The sequence below is a fragment of the Pyrgilauda ruficollis genome, unplaced genomic scaffold, assembly GCF_017590135.1.
Source record: "Pyrgilauda ruficollis isolate IOZ18807 unplaced genomic scaffold, ASM1759013v1 scaffold140, whole genome shotgun sequence".
NCBI classification, from domain to species: domain Eukaryota; kingdom Metazoa; phylum Chordata; class Aves; order Passeriformes; family Passeridae; genus Pyrgilauda; species Pyrgilauda ruficollis.
In genome coordinates, this window is record NW_024512544.1 from 59601 (window position 1) to 78851 (window position 19251).

Here is a 19251-nt window from a genome sequence, read left to right on the forward strand (position 1 = left end):
CTTTCATCTGCTTTCTGCTTTCAGGGGGGGGTTTTGAAGGGGCAGGGAAATGTGCATTGTTTCTGGGAATTTTATCTTCCTTGGGTGAGCTCAGAGAAGGAGAGGAAGGGTGAAAATCATGGCTGCGGAAAGCAGAGGAGACAGATGAAAATACTTACGGGATCATTGAGTCACACAGGGACACCCAGGACTGGCTGAGGCCAAGTTGCTAAATGCCATGTCCAGCTCAGTTCAAATTCCTTCAGAATGGAGGTTTCACAACCAAGACATCTCTGTTTCCACCTTTTTTCCAAGCTGGAAACCTCCAGGTTGCCAGCAGCCTCTCAGTGCTGTCCCCCTGAATACCCTTGCTACATCTATACTCCCTTTGAGGAACAGTGGGATTCCCCCCACCCCAAAAATAATTGCTTTTCAGACCCTGGAAAATCATTCCATTGATACCCACACTGGCTTTAACAAAGACAAACCCACAGGTTTCTCAAAACCTCCATTAGACTTTATTTAAAAGTTCTTTGTATAGACTTCCTGACACAGAATCCACAATAAAAATAAAACCCCCCTCCCTCCCACTGCTCCCCCTCCCCAGACTGCTTTGCTTTGTATTTTATAAAACATACAACATCAGAAGAATGCCAGAGGCATCCTACACCACAATTTAAAGATTTGTTAACTGAGGCCTTGGTCCCAGCAGTGCATTTGCATTTGGGAAATTTGCTTCCTTTTCCTTGCTAGTTCGGTTGGCCACATGTGGTACAAATGCATACAAGAGATCTAGTCTGAGATCAAATCCAGCAAAAGGAGAAAAAAAAAAAAAGAGGAAGAGTGAAAATGGAACAAATTTTTTTATCAGAGTCAGTCACTCTCTTACACAAAGGCTTCCCCTGTAAAATTACGCTCAGTTATGAGAAGGATAAAAGCAAGCAGGTAACAAGTTGCAGTGAAATTATGATGATTTTTTTTTTTTTTTACTCATTTTTATGGTGCCTTAGATAGGCAGACAGCCAGAACTGGGGGGGAAAAGGCTAATTTAGAGACATGTTGAGAGACAATAACAATCTGCACTTGGGTAAATATTTGGCAATGTTGAAGCTATACAATATAACCCGGGCACGTGTAGCACTCAGTCCACAAACAGTTTAGCACCATATTGATAGGTCATGCAGCAAAACCCTCTCCTCGGGGTTTGCTTGGGAGTTAAAAGCATGAAATATTACAGTGCAAGGTTGTCTATACCCTTAGCTTCTATAGGGGCAAGGTGGCAAAGGTGATGCTGTCTCAGAGGTAAGTGTTGGCCAGCCCCTGGCTCTATGTCCCCATCGTCGTCACCGCGCCGGGGTTGATGGCACCTGGTGGGGAAAAAAGGAATAAATAAGGTTTTGATGCAGGATATCGAGGGAAGATAAACGAGGTAACTGCCAGGAGCAGCAGAGGGGGGATGCCAGGGATTTGGCTGGTCCCTCTTACCAGGGGAGCAGAGTTTTTCACATTCTTTCTGCGTGTTGAACCTGTTCTCGTTGCCGCCGCAGCCGCCGTACCAGAAGCGGGCGCAGCTCTTGGTCTCGGGGTCGTAGTACCACTTCAGCACAAAGTTCCTGCAGGTGCCCTCGTCCTTCTGCAGCCGGCAGATATCCATGACTGTGGAAAAAAGAGCAGGAGCAACAGTGGTCAGTAGCACTCCTGGGCGAAGCACAGCCTTTTGTGAGTGTCTGCAGAGCAGGGCTGGAATGCAAGCTGAGAAAGGGCATCCACAGCTCAGACTGTGCAACCTCCTGGTTTAGATGACTAAATCCCATCTCCTTCTTTGCAAAGAGAGACTCTTTCCCTGGAGGTCACAAGTTTGTTTGTCTCCTGTGTTGCTGCCACACATCCAGGAGCGATGAAGGAAGAGTGTTGCATGGCAGTGGCTGTCTGCAAATCCCTTGGATCTGTGGGAAATGAGTCGGCAGGTCCCAGAACTGGGAGAGGACTGGCTGGGCTGCAAGGCAAGAAGTAGTGGCAGCACTAAAAGGACTGACTTCATTTAAAAGAGAAATTTTCCATGTGAAGATGCTCTTGGGTCCACCACACACTGCCCATGGCATCTCGCATCCCTCGCTGGGTGAGCAGGGAACAAAACAACAGAGCACATTTTGCACATTTTGGATGTGGCAAAATGAAATTGCCAAGTGTTTTTATTTAAATGAAATTAAAACTCCTCCCTTCACACAGGAAAGCAGAAGGAGCTTGTTCCATCTCTGCTCAGCACAGCATAAACACCACAGATAAGGAGGAGTCAGAAATCAGTATTGACCTTCCAGTCCAGCTTTGTTTTTGGGCTCCTACAGCCAAAAGCTTCCCCATGCCTTACACAGGCTCTTTGCCTTTTTTTTATATTCAGGTTTTCTTTTTCCAAAGCTCATCTGCCTTCTTCCCCACCTTCCAAAACACTGAAATCCAGCAGATGTGAAACACAGGAATGACTCTACCCCAAACCCTGCGCAGGAATGAAATCCAAACACTAATCAAAACAGAAGGATTTCTTTTGCTTATATAACCTAATTTGCCCCTATTTCAGTCTGAAATGAAACAAAAGTTTACCCAAAAATTTCCAAGAATTGATGGAGAGCAAGAACCAGGGAGTTAAAATGTGTTTTAAACTGTAGCAGGTTGAAAAGATGGGGAGAGACAGGGTTTTAAATCATCCCATAGAGAAACTGGGCTCCTCAGTTACACTTAAGAGTTTTGTCACGGTAATAAAGTTAGTAACAATAAAAAAAAAATAAAACCATAGAATCATCAAGGTTGGAAAAGTCCTCTAAGACCCTTGAGACCAACCATTGCTCCAGCACTGCCAAGCCCACCACTAAACCATGCCTCATGTTCCACATCTACACAAGAAAAATTATATAAAAGGTCCCTAATTAAAGGGGATCACAGCATTTGAAAGGCTTCCAAAGGGAAGTGGTCTGGTGCACAGTTTTGCACCCAAAGTGCCTTAAGTTTTGGGAGCTCAACTCATTTCTCATTGTTGCACCTGCTGAGGGCTGAACCCAGAGCCTGAGCCACCACCCAGCACCTGAAAAGGTGACCTGCACTGAAGTCCTGTATCCATTTTCCATGTGGATGCAAGCTCTGGCTTTGCAGAAAATGGAAAGGGAATAAAGCGAGCAGAGCACAGCGGGCAGAGACCTGAACATCCCTCCAGGGCCCCAAGGCTGCTTTTCTTGACTCTGTGCCCAGGGCAGAGCGGTGCCAAGTTGATGAAATATCACTTTAGCCTCAGAAACAGTTGCTGGAAACATCATCAAAGCATGTGACAGTGATCAGAAGGGGCTGGCCTGTGGGACAGGACTAGCAGAAATACGCGCTCTCCAGAGAAAACCTCATCAGGGAGGCTTCCCTGCTCTCCCAGGGTGGAATCCTGCTCTGGAGTGGAGCTGTGTGCTGCTTCCTCTGGCAGCAAAGTGCCCAAACTACAGCCAGAGGATCCACCATGCCCATTTGCATCCCCAAAGCACCTTGAAATCCCCTTTTGCCACCCCAGACATCTCTGTGGCTGGTGGTGGCCGCCTCCTCCTTGCCTCCACATCTCTGCTGGGCTGCCAGTGACAAAAGTTCCCAAACATGATTTAAGGATCCTAAAATGAACCTAAGAAAGTCAAATGAGGTGGAAGGGTCTGTAATTTGCCTTTTCAAACCCTGTCATGCCACTGCACGGAGGACTAAAGCACTGCCTTTAGGTACCAGAGCTGTCTTCGCTCCTTGGTTTCCCTCCCAGCTCCACAAAGGGCCCTAAAACACCTCTGGGAGGGGAAGGCTGCTCTGATAAGGATTTTCTGGGCTCTGCTCCCATCCCAACCCCTTGCTGAACCAACACAGGTGATTTCAAGCCTCTTCTCCCTTCCCAGGTCTTGAAGAGGTTTGCAAACATAACCCCTTAACCTCAGAAACTCCTTGAGGAGAGGAGGGCATTGCCGTTTTCCTGCGGGCTCCTCCCTCAAGCTTGGCTTTTCTCTTTTGGTGGTGGAGGAAAACGTCTCCATGCAATGCCCAAGCCCCATGGAGTCACTTTCCACCAGGTGTTTTAGTTACAGGCAGAGAAATGTTGGGAATTCTCTTCATTCCAGCAGAGGGGTGGCACTTCTTGGTCACACAGAGATAACACAAACTGCTTTGGGACCATGCCACGCTCCAGTTCAGCAACCCCAGCTCCCTCATGAAATCCAGTGAGCTTTGCCACTCAGGCTGTGCCAACACAGCACATCCTAGTGGGACAGCACACATGCAAAGTGACTGGCTCATGCAAAGCAGATGGAAGGGCATGGTCGTGTGAAGGAGCATGTGAAAACTAAGTTTTGGATGCATGCTGTGAAATGGTGAAGGTGAAAGAATGGGTTTGCTTTGTTTGTGATGATTAATTTTTTTTTGGGGGGGTGTGTTACCTGATGATAATCTTTTCTCAATGGGTGGCTGCTGCATGGCTTTCTCATCTGCTGCTGGAGGAGGAAAAAGTGCATGGGTTTGGATTTTAAATGGTGTTTTCTCTCTGATCCAAACACCATTTGACAATAGGACAAAATGCAAAAGGGTGAATCCTCGTGGGGTACTTACATGGCTTTAAGCATTTGTTATAGCACTCAGCTTCGGTCTCAAATCTATTGGCATTACCTCCACAGCCACCATACCAACCCTGGCTGCAGAACTTGTGTTTGGAGTCAAAGAACCACACAATCTGATAGTCCTTGCACTGCATGCCCATGTCAAAGTCCAGCAAGCAAGGGTCTGGCCAATCTGCATGGCAAAAGGTGCAAAGGTTAAGTGATTCTGAGAGGGTTAAAAGCTGAAAAAGCAAAGAGATTGAAAAGAGGGGAAAAAGGGAAAATAAAGTCTGGTTCAGGACTGGTGGCATTTCCCTCTGGTGTGTTTTGTCTTGCTTTGCTGGATGCAAACCTTTCTCAGCCTCCAGTTACCTCTTCTTGCTCTTGGTTTTGTCACAGATCCAAACCCCAGATCCTTGGAGCACTATAGTGGGAGCCCCTTACTCTCCACTGGTGCACTCAGGAGTGAGCCTCACACAAATCCCCCCGCCCTGTTTTCAAAGCTCTTTGTCTTGGCAGCAACTTCTAGTCCTTAAGTGTGTTTATCTCTCAAAGCAAGTTGCACCTGGTATACGTGAAGGCTCAATGAAGACTTAAACATATGTTCCTTTCCTGTCCCAAAAATGATAATTTAGATCCAAATCCCAGAGTTTTTGTTAGCTGTGCTGGGCCATCCATGCTATTTTACCCATATAAGGAGGGCAGAGCATGGGCTTTCCTCAAAGGCCTCTCAGAAGATTTACACGTGGGTGTCTCCCATGAACTAGAGGAGGCTCAGCTAAACCCATCCCCAATTCCCTGCCCACTTTAGAGTCTTTATCTTGTTGAAAACCCTTGGACTAGCATCCTTGGGGAATGCTTCCCCCGGATTGCTGGCTGCCATAAATCCTCAGGCAGAGGCTGCAAAGTGGGTCAGCAAATGGAGCTGAGATGGAGAGGTCTGTGTGGAAGTGCAGAGCAAAGCACACAGCACATCCCTTTTCCCTGGGGCAGGAGAAGCCCGCACACCTGGTTTGCCAAGGGGTTAAACAAGGGGTTAAACAAAGCCAGGGGGTGCTTGTCACCTGGTGGGAAAAAGGGGGGATGAGGGGGATGGCAGTGCCAGGGAGAGGGGCCAAATGAGCAGGAGCACACGGGAAGGGAAGGATGAAGGGTCATGCAGGAAGGAGAAACCAGTTGGTCCAGAACAAGCCCTTGGCCCTTCGGCTGCACAAAGCTCCAGTGGTGCCACCAGCCAGGCATGAATGAGATCCATGCTCATCCCACTCAGCACCAGCAGGCAGAGCTCAACAGCAGCTCCACAGCTGCTGGCTGAACACGCTGAGCAGCAGCATTTCCCCGTGCTCTCAGACCGCTTTGTGAAGAAAATGAGCCACAGCACAAGCAAAATGTTTGAAGGAAGGCACGGGGGCGATGATTCAGGGATGAGTTTGGGATGGCAGATCCATTGTTGGTGTGTCTGCCGTGGCTGTGCTGCTTGGTGAAGGCTGGGAGCTGTTCCAGGCCCTTGGAGGAAGAGTTGTGACACTGATGGTACCACCGAGTGTGACAGCGCCGGTGTGATGAGCTTGATGTCACCCAAAGCCATGAAAAGAGGCAGAGGCCCCAAAGCAGGGCTCTGACCTGTACCACCAAGGGTGTCACCAAGGCCATGATCAGCTGGCTCTGCAAAGCCAAGGACGTGCAGATCCCTTGTTGTTAGGGGACTGCGAGAGCCCCCAGCCCAGCAATCCCCCCGTGGCCCGCACTCACCACTCTCAGGCCCTTCCAGTGGCTCAGTGTTGAGCATCATGTTGGCCAGGGGCACCTGGGACTGTGCCAGGGTCTCTGTGGGGAGAGGCAGAGGGTCACTCAAGGGGAGGGCAGCAGCAGCAGCACCCTCGGTGCAGTCACAAACAAGCCCCTGGCCCCAGCTCCAGCACGGGGGCCATGTCTGGGTCTGTTTAGCCCAGCACAAAGATATGAGAAATGTTTATTGGGGGCAGCTGATGGGATGAGCAATCCTCAACTGCCTGGCTGTGCCAGGATGGGATCACCTTCCCTCCCCAGTGGCTCTGCTTGGGCTCATCCTCGGGGGTCACCACAGAGGAGCATCCTCAGGACTCCTTGTTACTGCTTTGGATGGCCCCACTCAGCCCGCAGCACCGACAGGGCAGGGGCTCAGGAGCTGGATGTGGCCTCTCTGGAGCCAGCTTTGCTTTGGTCTCCCTGGCCCTGGAGATGGCAGAACAAAAATGGCAACCCCCAGGGGAGCCAGTCCATGATGGATCTGTCCTCTCTTGTTCCCTCAAGGGCTCTCTTGGAGCACACTCCTCCCATCAGCCCTCACATCCCTCTAGAAGCTATGGTGAGGATTGTCACAGGTGAAAAAAAATTCCATGGAGGGGTCTGCAGCCACTGGAAGGGCTGGATTCACTTTTCTTTAGTGTATGGTTTGGGTGTGGCTAATGGGGACAATCCTACTCAGTGTCCAGGTCACAGCTTGCCACCACTGCCTACTCAGTTTATTCCCATTCAGGATTTATTCCATGGGAAAAGCAGCTTCACTGGGCTTTGGGAGCTCCAATTCAGCACATGCAAATGTTACTTCTACCCACTGATGTCTTTTCTCAACATTTTTGTGGGCATGTTTATTGCTTGCAAAGGTGAGGGACTGGTCCAAACCCACTGAAGCCAGAGGAAAGGCTCTCCATGGGCACTGGAATTGTCTTGGAAGTGCCAGAGGAAGCCAGACACAGCACTGGCAGGACCAGCACAAACTTCACACCACCAAGCCAAGTCACCTCTGTGCCAACTGTATTAAAAAAAAATTGGCTGTGTCTTAGACAGCAACTTTTGGCCATGCCAGAGAGTTTGGTGATGGATGTGCAGACATGGAGTTTGGATCCCCAAGGGACTAAACCTTGCGTTTCATCTCCTCTTTGTGGGTTTTTCTGGACAGTGTGGGAAGCAGATCAGTAGATATGGGAATAGCTATTAGGGAAGCAGCTTTTCTTGCTTATTTTGAAATCAGGCTGGACTGAGTTTACAAGTTTGACTCATTATTAATTGCTGTAGTGCAGACTGGGCCCCCACCAAGACCTTTTGCACCGATGTACAAACCCTCCATCATGTAACAAACCCACTCTGGGACTGCCTTCAATTATCCCACATTCTGTGCTGATTTAACCCCACTGAAGTGCAACCTCCCATTTTTCAAAGAAACACATTTGCCACATCTCATACCCTGCTGGTGACAGCAGATGTGAAGTCACACAACTTAGCACAGCCAGGGCTGGGATTGTTGGTACCAACTGATTCCCGATCCCTTGTTTTTGTTTTTTTCCCCTCCCACTTTTTGTGCCCACTTAATGAAAAAAAAAAACAAATGCCCACATGTTTTTAAGAGTCACTTACTCGTGCTGAATGAGCCTGTGTAGGTTACTTTGGGCTGGGATTTTTGGTAGCCAGTGATGACGACGACGTATTTCTGCCCGCTCCGGAGCCCTCGGATCACGTGCTCAGTGCCGGTCAGGTTTTGCCTCTGCACAAGGGACTGGTCGTGTGCCAAGGTGACAGTGACATCAAAGGTGCTGTGGGGCTCGGGGCTGGCCCAGCGCAGCCTGGCACTGCTCTCGGTGACATCTGTGATCTGGATGTCGTGGGTCTTTGCTGCAGGGCAGAGTCAGAATCAGAAGGGACACCAGGCAGTGAATGAAGAGGGAAAAATCTCAAGGAAGAAGTGCCTCAGTGCTGCAGAATCTTCTTTCCATGGCAAGTGCAAGCCAGCTTGGCACTTGGCTGTCTCAAATGCCACTGCAGGGGAGGCTTTGTTTTCCATGGCTCAGATGATTCACCAAGTAGTTTATTTATCTTTAATAATCTGTTGCAATCTAGCAAATCAAAGCCTTTTTTTTTTCTTTTTTTTTTTTTTTACAAGATTCTCACAGCTTGAAATTCCCAGCACTTTCCCAACCACTGTAAATGTGCCCAGTCAGATCCTTCCTTCCCTAGGGTGCAATGGATTCACTGAGCTGCTGAAGACCTTCAAGCCAAGCCTGCCTAAGAGTGAACATAAAATCACAGACTGCTTTGGGTTGGAAGGGACCTTCAAGCCCATCTCATTCCAACCCCATGCCATGGGCAGGGACATCTTCCCCCAGACCAGGTTGCTCCAAGCCCTGTCCAACCTGGTCTTGAACACTTCCAGGGATGATAACCTTAACAGGTCAAAGAAGTTGGTATGGAAAGGTTTTCCTGCTCTGGCAGATCACTGGATGAGACCTTGATTGCTTGAAGCACCGGTGGAGCAGAAACACCCAGAAAAGTTTATTCCCCTCAAGCTGATAAAAGCATTAGCCTTGCAAAAGCTGATTGCTTTTATTTATTGATTTTTATTATTTATGAAGGGACTTGCCATCAGTGACTGGATGAGCTTCCCTGTGCTTGGACACATTCTTTGACCCTTGCTCAGCTAGTGCAGATCTGCCTGTACACCCTTGCCAAAATACCTCTTTGTATGAACTGTGCTCACATGAAAGAGGCTTGGCATTCCCAAACAGGTCTCCACACCGATCCATTGATGAACTAACTATTCCTATTAACTGAGAGTTCAAACAATGTCATTATATGAACCACCATTAATAGCAAAACTTGGCCAAGGGGCAATGCTCCAAGGAAATAATGGAAACAAATGAGCCACACTAGCAAGAGAAGCTCTCTGTAGCTGGATGTATTGTTCCTGCTTGTGTTTTGCCTAGGGGCACCCATTTTTGCACAAAATTCTTAACACAAGTTGACAATGCCCCAGCACAGACTTACTGATTTACACCTAAAACCGAAATTTGGCCTCTGGGTGACATTTCCCACAGGAATAATCCTCTCAGGGGGCAAGAAGAGCCACAACCTGCTGTGTCTCAGCCCAGAGGGAGGCACTGCCCACATGGGGAGAGCTGCTCACGTACCGCTGTGTCTCCTCCTGCCGCCAGCCGAGGCGGCTGTGGTGTTGCTGGCGGCCCTGGCTTTGGTGTGGGTGGTGGCACTGGCTGCTCCCTGGGCAGTGGCGTTCCCCGGGGCCACGGGGCTGGCTGGGGTGGTCTCGGGGGCTCTGGCCTGGGCCGTGGTGCTGGCAGGAGTGGTTCTGGCATGGGCACTCGCTGCTGGCTTGATGGTTGCGCTGACCGTGGTGCTGGCGGTGAAGGTCCGGCTGGCGGTCGCGTTGGGAGCCACGAACCTGAGCACAATTGTGGAAACGGAGATGAGTTGACCTAGAAACCACTGGCAAGAACCCACCTGAGGTCAAGAGTCTTTGCCAGCTTTAGATTTGCCCACAGTGGGGAGTGAAAAGTGCTTAGATCCAAGCAGTGCAAAGTGCCCCTAGTGGAAAGTTTCGCTGCCCGTGGCAAGGGCTTGGAAGAAGATCTTCTTTAGATTCCTTCCAACCCAAACTGTTCTGTGATTCTCTGATAAGGGTGAACTCAGCAGACAGATCTGCAGTGTGCCTGACCTCAAGGGGCTTGGCCTTCTAAAGCCAGGACAGCTCTGTGCCACCAGTGAGTCTGGGTGACAACAAGCTTTCACTTCTCTTCAGAAAATATTAGCGTGGGTGCTGTGCTGGATTCTGTGTATCAGACAACCCAGGGCAGCCCAGCCTCTGAAAATAATGTTTGGAGTAGAAAGCCCCAAATTAATAGTAATTTCTGGAATCCCTGACCTACACGATCAAAGTCAGCATATACCTCCTTCATATTTTTATACATTTATAAATATGAAATTTACCCCAAATTTAAAATTATACATCACCCTTCTCTATAAGATATCTCTGTTGCTCTTTTGACACAGCACTGGGGGAACCAGTAAAATTAATTGAAATATTATTAGAATTGTATTAATTAAAAGACAATCCTGATTTTTTGAAAGTGAAGTTGCTTTTCCTTTCCTTTTCTCTAAAGCATTACTCACACTGCTTTCACGGGGTGCTGGCTCTGGACTTGCTGACCATTCTGGAGCCACTCACACTGTTTCCTTATCTCTGGAGACAGGTAGAAAGCAAATTCACCTGGAGATGGAGAGAGACATTAAATACTGGAGTTGAGGATGGTGGATACCCACCACCAACACATTACATTTATTTTTTCTTAATTAGAAAAAAAAAAAAAAACCAAAAAAAACAAAAACCAGGAAATAAGTTTCCTTTTCTTGCTTGATTTTTGGTTACTGCAACATCCTGGGTTGGGAGATTTGTTATTCCAGTTTACAAACAAGAGGGCCTTAACTACAAGAGGGCTGTTTGCCTGAGTCTGTCACTTATAAACACATTTCTTGTAACAAGGCACTTCCAACCACACAGGTAATGTTATTTTTTTCAAGAGTTAGAAGTTTCCAGGAGTGCTGTAAGCAGTAAATGGAAAAAGCAAACTGAGATAACCTAAACATTTATTTCCAGATGTTTGCTTCTTATTTACTGCAAGACATTCCTGAATTAGTGGTATATCAGCCCACTAATCTGGTTTTCAGGAATTTTTGCTAAAAACTAGATTTCCTGAAAGATGTCTACTTCTTATCCTTTCTGGATGGGTGTGTTTAGGATCTGTGGCAGCTGGAGGTCCAGCCTGGGTTCTCTAGCTAAGCTGAGATGTAGATTTTCAAGGCACAGTCAGCACATCCCAAATACAGCAGCTTTATTTATCCCTGAGCAAAGAATGCTGTACATCTGGTCCTTAAATCTGCATAGAGCAGCTCTAGGTCTCAGCCTGAGCCAGCCAAGGGCCTGCTGGACATGATGTTTAGGCTGAAGTTGGGAAGAAAGATTTGCTGGGTGTTCAAGGAGCTCCAAAGAAGTGCTGCAAAGGGCCTCAGTGGGATCTATGTGAGAGGCAAGCCAGGGGGGATGAGATCAGAATCCACAGGTGAGCCCATGGAGACCAAGGCAAAGCACACTGAAGAGCAAACTCTACTTGGAGGATCAACATGGAAGGGGATGGGGAGGCCAAAGTGAACAAAACCCAGATATACTCAACTAGGTAAAGTATGAGCAGCCCAAATTGCACCAAACAGTACAAACCATAAGAAAAGAGACTAACTTCAGTGGGTCCTGCTGCTCAAAGCCTTTCAGAGGCCATGTGTTGCCCCTTCCATGACACTTGGGCTGCAGGATGTTGCACTTACTTCTGATAAAGGATGGCAGCAGTGTCCCAAAACGCAGCAAGGGCTCTTCATGGAGCTCTCCTGGTTTATCAACCAGCTTGAAGAACACGTCGTTTGGCTCGCTGGCGAGGCTGTAGAGGTTCTTGGCATTCACCTTCCTGCCAATGCCCAAGACAACAAAGAAGTACCCTTTGCATTTTGCATTGATGACAGCCCTCTGCAGGTGCTCGAGTTCTTTTTTGTTCACTTTTCCAGTCATCATCAGAACTATGACTTTTAGATCCCGAGGGCTCGGCGCACTTTCGAAGACATGAGTGATTGTGTGTTCAATTGCACTTCCCAGAGCCCTCGTGCCCTGGAGCTGGGTCATTTGATTGTGGAGGTAATTAATGATCTTCTCTTTGGATGCATAATCAGTTAGTGAGAACTCAGTTTTTACTGGTGGGAAGCTTGAGTTGGTTTCATGTTCGTAAGGAGCTTGCTGGAGAACGGCCACTCTGGCATGGTGCTGGGATACTTTTGGCTCTGAGCTGATTTCCAGGTTAGTTACAATGTGGGAAATGTACTTCCTCATCTCACTGAACTGCAGGGGGGTGGTTGTCTCGGAGCTGTCCAGGATGAAGGCTATGTCCGTGTCCACGTCGGTGGGGGCTGCCCTTCTGTCTCGGAACCCAGGTCTCTGGCCAGTTCCAGCACAGCTGGGATGGGGGTCACACACATCTGGGGAAGAAACACAGGGGGTTTCACCTGCAGGACCTGAACACAACCCTCCCTCATCACTGTAAACATCTCCTGTGTCACATGAAACACCATCAAGCCCTGGACATTCACTGGTCCATTGCTTGATCCCAAAGTCATTTCATCCCACAACACATTCAGTTATGCGTTCAGTATTTTTTAAAGTGCTCCTTTGTCCAAGGGGATATCTCTGAAGCGCTCTGTCATAAGTGGCAGAAGGCCATTTTTTAGAGCACTTAGCTATCAGTATTTGGGCTGAATAAAGTAAAAGTAAAAGTGGCAACCAGACAAAAAAGAAGCTTCTCTTTACCAAGCAGAGAACACCCAGCAAACCTCATTCACAATGCCAATGTTTTCCGCTCAACCCAAGAATCCCTTTTATCCATCAATGAAAGGGCCAACTCCCCAGTTGGGCTTCCCTTCTTACAACTGACTGCTGTGTGGCCAGAAGGATTTGGAACTGTCTAGAGGAGAAATTGGATGCTTTACCCAAACAAATGTGACAAGTCAAAAGCCTCTGGATGGTTTGATTCAGCTGACCGCCGCTGGTTGGAAGAACAATGGCGTGACCAACCGCTGTGTTGTTGATCTGGTGAGATGGAAACAGAAACACACTGAGTCAGTAATGCTGCCTTCTGCTGCTCTCAGCTCAGAGGAGGGCAGGGCAACCCACAGCTCTGAGGAAATCTCTGCTCAGCACAATGCTCTTCGTGGATCCCTTTTGGAGGAGCCTCATGTCCCCGATGTCAGTTTAGAGTCATAAACTCCAAGAAAAGGGACCACTTGAACCAGTGCTGTGAGTTTATCTGGGGCTTTTTTGTGGCTTTCAATCTCTGTCTGTACACTCTCCCTCTGCCAACCAAGCTAATGTACTTCCCACCTTCCCACCCTTTGCCTTTCTGTCAGACTTTTCCTTCTGTTTCATCCTACACTTTGCACCCTGCAGCCACGGCCTGGGAAAAGAGTGGTCTCATTAGCAATTCTCAGCATGTGCTGTGGTAGTTACAAAATTAGGGTTTCTCTCCTAATAGATGGATGAGTTTGGCCAGCCTTCCACATTTGAGAGGCCTCTGAAAGCCAAGCATTGCTTGTGGCATCCAACACTGTGAAATCAGACCGAGGGCATGAGCAGAAAATAAAGAAAGGATGAGGACCCCAACCTCCAGAGCTCTTGCAAGAACTGCATCCTGCCTGCTGGTGAGGAACACTGGCACAACCCCGGCATCGTAGAGCTTCAGCACAGCATCGTTGAGCTGCGGGGACGCCCTGGTGTCCCCGTTGCTGAAGAAGACAGCCACCTTCCTCATCAGGAAGCCACTGCGGGCACGCTTGAAGGTATTCCTGGCCACGAAGGACATGGCGGTCTCCAGACTGCGTGGCTTTGTGGTCAGCGTTGCCTGGAAGTTTTGGATCTGCTGGAGGAGGCTGGATTTCTTCCTGGCATCAGCAAAGCGGATCTCGGTGGTGACCTCGTTGTTGTAGGTGACCAGGGCCACCCGTGCCCCCCGGGGACAGTTGCTCTCGGCGATAGTTAAGTTGTTGACTACTCTGAGCACGGTTTGCTTCATCCTGTTGAAAACCTCCCTCACGACACCAGAGGAGGTGTCAATAGCAAAGGCCAGCTCGGTTGGGAAGACAGGGCACTCCTTGGGACCTGTTGGGAATGGGCATTGGGAACAAGTCATGCCTCAAGCAGCCGTCAGGATTCAAGGACAGTGTCCTCAGCAGGGGTAAATCATTCATACGTGGGGAGAGCAATGATTGTGACATGCAGCCACCCCGGAGTTTAAAGGACTGAATGAGACTTACCGTAGCAGCAAGCTGTGGAAAAGATGGAGAGGAAAAAACAGCTTGGTCAGTGCCATTCTTGTAACATGATGGGCAAATAAGGGTAGAGACAGGGGCTTAGCAAAGCACTGAGGTACTCACGGCATTTGTCTTTGATGTTCCGCACCAGGGCACATTGCTTTAGGAAATAAAGAAAGGGGGGGAAAGAGATATGTCACACAGCCAACCCAGGGGTGTTCCAAAACAAGAGAAAAATTATGCCACACTTACATCTCTGGATTCTCCTTTCTCGCCTTTAAGGCCCTGTTTTAAAGAATGAAGAGAAGCTGAGTGCAAAGTGCGTCTCCAGGGTGTCTTATGAACGCTGTCAGAATAACTACAGAACCATGGGTCGTGCAGGAGCCAAGGGAAAATCTGTCTGTTTTCAGCTGTGTATCCAACAACAGAGTACAGGGCTCTTCTGTGTGAGGAGTAAACTATCTGAGGCCAAACCCAAAAGGGAGGTTGGAACTGGATGGTCTTTAAGGTCCCTTCCAACCCAGACCATTCTATGGGTTTTGATGCTCCAGGTCCACCTTGGCCTTTCTAGGGAGCCTTGTGCCAGCCAGTTTTGGTCACGGCCAATATCCTTTCTGGGGTATGAATGATAAAGAGATGAGAGTCTCCTAGAAGGAATTTTAAGGGACATATTGCCATGGGGAATTCCTAATGCCTGGTAAGAGCATGTCTCTTGACTTTTTCCTTTGGTTTCAGGAAGGGTAAATATTTGTCAGCAATAAACAGCTGCTTAAAAATTTATAGAGTCACATCCAAGACAAATAAAGAGGGATTTCCCCAACTTGAAATCAGCAGGAGATGGTGATGGACTTATTTTTCAACCCCTGGCACCCACAGGGACCATTACATGAAGCCAATCAGCAATGCAAGGAACACTTACAGATGGCCCAGGGTATCCGATCTCTCCCTTCTGACCAGGTGTCCCAGGTACTCCTGCATTTCCCTAGAAAGAGAGAGCAGAGAAGTCCTCTCCATGAACATCTGCAGGAGGACTCCCAGGAGCACTTGGAGGGAAAGATATGTCCGTCTTTCAGGGCATTCATGCACAAGGGAAAATTTGTACTGTGGCCCAACTTACTCTGCGGCCTCTGTTTCCTTTGGGGCCGGGGCCTCCAGCAACACCACGGTCACCAGGTCCACCCTAGGAGGGGAAAACCACAAACAGCAGCTCTAAACCTGCACAGGCCCCTGGAAAATTGCTTGGAAAATAAATGCACAGCTCATGGGCTGCACCTACCTTTGGCCCTGCGTAACCTACGAAGCCACGTTCTCCCTGAAACAACAGAAAGGTTAATTTGGATATGTTCTAGAAAATGCCCTCATCCATTTGCACTGGAGATCTTGGCTGCTTCCTTGTCCTTGTTGAGGAGGTGGGAATGCTGAGCATACACTTACCTTCCTGCCTTTAGGACCTGGGCCACCAATTCCATCTCGTCCATCATCACCCTAAAATTGGAAAGCCAGAGTCATTCATATGTAAATGATATGTGATGTGTAAACAACTTAAACCCCACAGGTCCAGCAGCACCAATAGAAAGAACCCACTGAAGCCACAGGGCTTTGTGAAACTCTTAAATGTTCCTTAAATTTCCTCAAGTGTCCTTAGAGGCGTGAGGTCATGACCACACTCACCATCTCTCCTCGTGGGCCTGGCTGTCCGTTCGGCCCTTTGGGTCCAGGGTTTCCAGGCTCACCCTAAAAAGAGGAGCATCTGTTAAAGCGTGTGCTGAAACTCCAGGCTGCTCTGAGCCTTCCCCTCCCCATCAACACTGGTTTCTTCTCACAGAGCAGTCTGCAGCCCTCCACGTGGCAGAAAGGCACCACTCGACCTACACAGCCTGAAATGCTGCCATGTGCTCCTTCGTGGGACCTTTGGTGATTTCAGAAAGATAAAACCTTCCCACATGGGCATTTTCTGAGAATCTGCCCAGGAAAGTTGATTGGGAATCTCAGTTGCTCAGTTCACTGAAATGGGAGCCTAATGAGACAACGAGCACAGAGTTGCTTCTGTCCACACTGTGCAAGCCCAAGAGGTTAATCTCATGTATTTCTTTAAGCCCATGCAAAATCCAGCAGCTTTTCAATGCAGCTTTAGTTGCTGGTGCCCAGGGCTCCTGAAGACATACCTTTCTTCCCAGGGGACCAATCCTGCCACGTTCTCCTGGGGGTCCTGGAGGTCCACTCCCAGCCTGGAATGGAAATGGGGAGAGGCATGTTGGCAATGTTCAAGGAAACTCGGGAGCCAGGAACTAGGGAATTGGATGACCATAGAAATCATATACTAACTACTAGGGCTGGTGTCTCTCAAAACACCTCAGGAAATTCAGAAGTTTGCTTCATGTTTGGGAAGAGCTGGAGTTCCAGCTCAGTTCAATGCAAATGTCAGCAGCAATTTGTATTGTCCCTAAGAGAACACCCACGGGAAAGCAGGAGGGGGAAAATCATGCTGGGGGTGGGGAAATGCAATGTGGCTTTGTGTCAAAGGGTGTGGCTGAGGAATGCAGCAGGAGGGAGAAATAAATACATGGGGTGGCCCCTGCAGGCATGTGAGATGGTCATGCTTTGTCTTCAGGGGATGAAACATCACAGAGATGCCCCACCAGTCCTTCAGGGATCCTCTTTAACTAAAATTGCAATAATGTGTCAAACACTGAAGTCCTGACCCCTCTGTGGTTTCTTTTAGCTCTTTCTCTTCTGTAACTTTTGATCAAGAAATCTTGAGCGTGAGTGGAGAGGAGAATCACGCTGGAAGAGAGTGTTAAAAAGAGAGTGGAGCAGAGCTGGAGCCCTAGGAGAGGGGAATGTGAAGACACATTGGAATCTTATTAGTTCGACAACAGTATAGTTGTGCCAATGTCTGGGAAGCAGCAGAAGGATTACCCTGGGTCCAGGAACACCCTGCTCTCCTCTGATGCCTGGTGTGCCAACCTGGCCAGGGGGACCCTGTGTGGGAAGAAAAGAGAGGCTGTCAGCACACGTGGGCACAAACACACCAAGATCCAAGGGGAAGCAAAGGCTGCAGTGTCTGAGGGATGCTTTGCACACACGTCACACCTTGGCTGGTGTGGACACAGTGGCAGGCGGGACAGCCAGGCCACAGCACACCCAAAAATGCCCAAATCCCAACTGTCTTTGTGGGTGAGACTCTCTGGGGAAGTGGCTGTGATGAAGTAACACCATGAGGCAAGGCCTCTCCCCTGCTGTGAGCTCACTGACCTGTGGCCCTCGCATGCCTTGCTCTCCAGCTGGCCCTGGCTGACCAGGCGAGCCCTTGGTGCCCTGGAAGTAAAAAACAGCACAGTGCAGGTTAGCACGGGAAGATGTGGTCAGCACCATGGGAAGGAAAAGGGGAGATCAGGCTATCCACAGCTGCACAAAGAGCAGGAAAGAATGGATTTTCAGTTGGGTTTTTTCCTTTTTTTTTTTTTCCAAAATATGGTATTAGCAGACAATAAGCACAGTGATGATGGGGGCAATTTGCCTCCTGCAATCAGTGGCCATCAACCATCATGCCTTGGCCCTGTGACACTGCCCCAGCAGCACATGGGGACAAAACATCCCACCAGGGAATGCTGTGGGAGACAGGCAGGCATGTGGACAGCTTGTTCTGCACCGAGTCCAGCAAGGAGCACACAGAGAGATGAGCCTGAGGAGGAGGAGGAGTTGGGAAATTTGGAGGAGAGAGGAGGCAGAGAGGAAGAAGCAAAGCCTGCATGTGCCTTCTCTTGGCACATCCCTCTGGGTGCTGAGGCTGCCTGGCCCATGGTGTGGCAGGAGCCCCATGTGTTATCCCACCACCACCTACCTTTACTCCTATGGGTCCTCTTCGTCCTGCCATGCCCTGCAAATGAAGGAACAATGAGGCTTGCTGATCTAATATGTAAGCACACCTTTCCCTGTTGCTTGTAGATCAGTGCTTCTTATCAATGCTTCTTATAGTCCAAAAATTACATTTGGCTGCTTTAAACTACTGGGGGGAAAGGGAGAGGGAAATCCACGTGGTCAGATCTCTTAAATCAGACTTGAGCATGTTTTTTCCTCCTCACACCACCCACATGGGTGAGCTGCTCCCTCATGCATGTCAGGAGTGTGTCACCCTCCCTGGGAAAGGAGGGACATGCAGCAGGGAACACATCCCAGACATCCCAGCTCAGTTTTTGCCTTTCCAAAACCAGCAGCCAAATGCCAATGCATATCATGGAACCACACACTGCTTTGGATTGGAAGGGACCTTCAAGACCATCTAATTCCAATCTCCTGCCATGGGCAAGGACACCTTCCACTAGACCAGGTTGTTCCAAGAACCATCCAACCTGGCCTCATATATAAATCATGTGTAACTCCACTGATCTGAGCACTGAGTTATTTGTATGGGAATAAATTCAACATTTGAAGTCTCTACAACAAGCCAGGAAGCCATGAGACATTTTCCTTTTGAGATTTTTGTCTTTTTTGGAGGGTGGCTTATTAGGCTTTGAAGTTGAATACCTGATGTTCGTGACACAAAATACATGGAAAGGAAGGAGGGGGAAAGTTATGGTCAGTCTAAGCTTGGGCCTTGCTGACTGGAGGTCTGGCAACTCACCCTCCTTCCCACTTCACCTTCTTGGCCCTCCAGCCCTGCTGGTCCAGGATCTCCCTAAAGGGAAAACAAAACTCAAGTGAGAGCCCTGAGATGAGCAGGCACTGAGAAAACAGATTCAGCTCTCAAAAAATGGCTCCTTTCATGCTTTCACGCAAGTTAAAAGTCCTGCCTTTGGTGGGAATCCTTCTAACAACTCACAGAGAGTTTCCAGCAAGTTTCTGAGCCAGCAGAAGTCAACATTCCTACTCTTTGGGAAATGCCTTCTGACAAATTAAGATGCATTTTTTTATTGTGAGCTGATGTGAAAACAGACGGGTTTTGAAATTTTCTAAGAAACATGTGGGGTTTTTTTTTCTTGCAAAGGTTTCAGGTGAATCAGGA

The 19251-nt window shown here is 48.7% G+C and overlaps 1 protein-coding gene across 1 annotated transcript in view; it reads right to left on the reverse strand.

Annotated features, from left to right (window-relative positions):
* Nucleotides 1–570: 570 nt before the first annotated feature.
* COL6A3 (collagen type VI alpha 3 chain) overlaps nucleotides 571–19251 on the reverse strand; it is a 58610-nt gene continuing 39929 nt past the window's right edge. Inside the window, exons 22-45 of the mRNA XM_041460220.1 lie at nucleotides 18871–18924; nucleotides 18091–18126; nucleotides 17502–17564; nucleotides 17166–17228; nucleotides 16412–16474; nucleotides 15918–15980; nucleotides 15681–15731; nucleotides 15523–15558; nucleotides 15364–15426; nucleotides 15166–15228; nucleotides 14499–14531; nucleotides 14370–14406; nucleotides 14250–14261; nucleotides 13601–14094; nucleotides 12930–13029; nucleotides 11724–12422; nucleotides 10518–10614; nucleotides 9521–9789; nucleotides 7974–8228; nucleotides 6330–6404; nucleotides 4591–4770; nucleotides 4422–4475; nucleotides 1465–1635; nucleotides 571–1346 (exon numbers count right to left, since the gene is read on the reverse strand). Of these exons, the coding sequence (XP_041316154.1) occupies nucleotides 1306–1346; nucleotides 1465–1635; nucleotides 4422–4475; nucleotides 4591–4770; nucleotides 6330–6404; nucleotides 7974–8228; nucleotides 9521–9789; nucleotides 10518–10614; nucleotides 11724–12422; nucleotides 12930–13029; nucleotides 13601–14094; nucleotides 14250–14261; nucleotides 14370–14406; nucleotides 14499–14531; nucleotides 15166–15228; nucleotides 15364–15426; nucleotides 15523–15558; nucleotides 15681–15731; nucleotides 15918–15980; nucleotides 16412–16474; nucleotides 17166–17228; nucleotides 17502–17564; nucleotides 18091–18126; nucleotides 18871–18924 (3072 nt within the window). The 3' untranslated portion in view covers nucleotides 571–1305. The remainder of the gene's footprint in view (nucleotides 1347–1464; nucleotides 1636–4421; nucleotides 4476–4590; nucleotides 4771–6329; nucleotides 6405–7973; nucleotides 8229–9520; nucleotides 9790–10517; nucleotides 10615–11723; nucleotides 12423–12929; nucleotides 13030–13600; nucleotides 14095–14249; nucleotides 14262–14369; nucleotides 14407–14498; nucleotides 14532–15165; nucleotides 15229–15363; nucleotides 15427–15522; nucleotides 15559–15680; nucleotides 15732–15917; nucleotides 15981–16411; nucleotides 16475–17165; nucleotides 17229–17501; nucleotides 17565–18090; nucleotides 18127–18870; nucleotides 18925–19251) is intronic.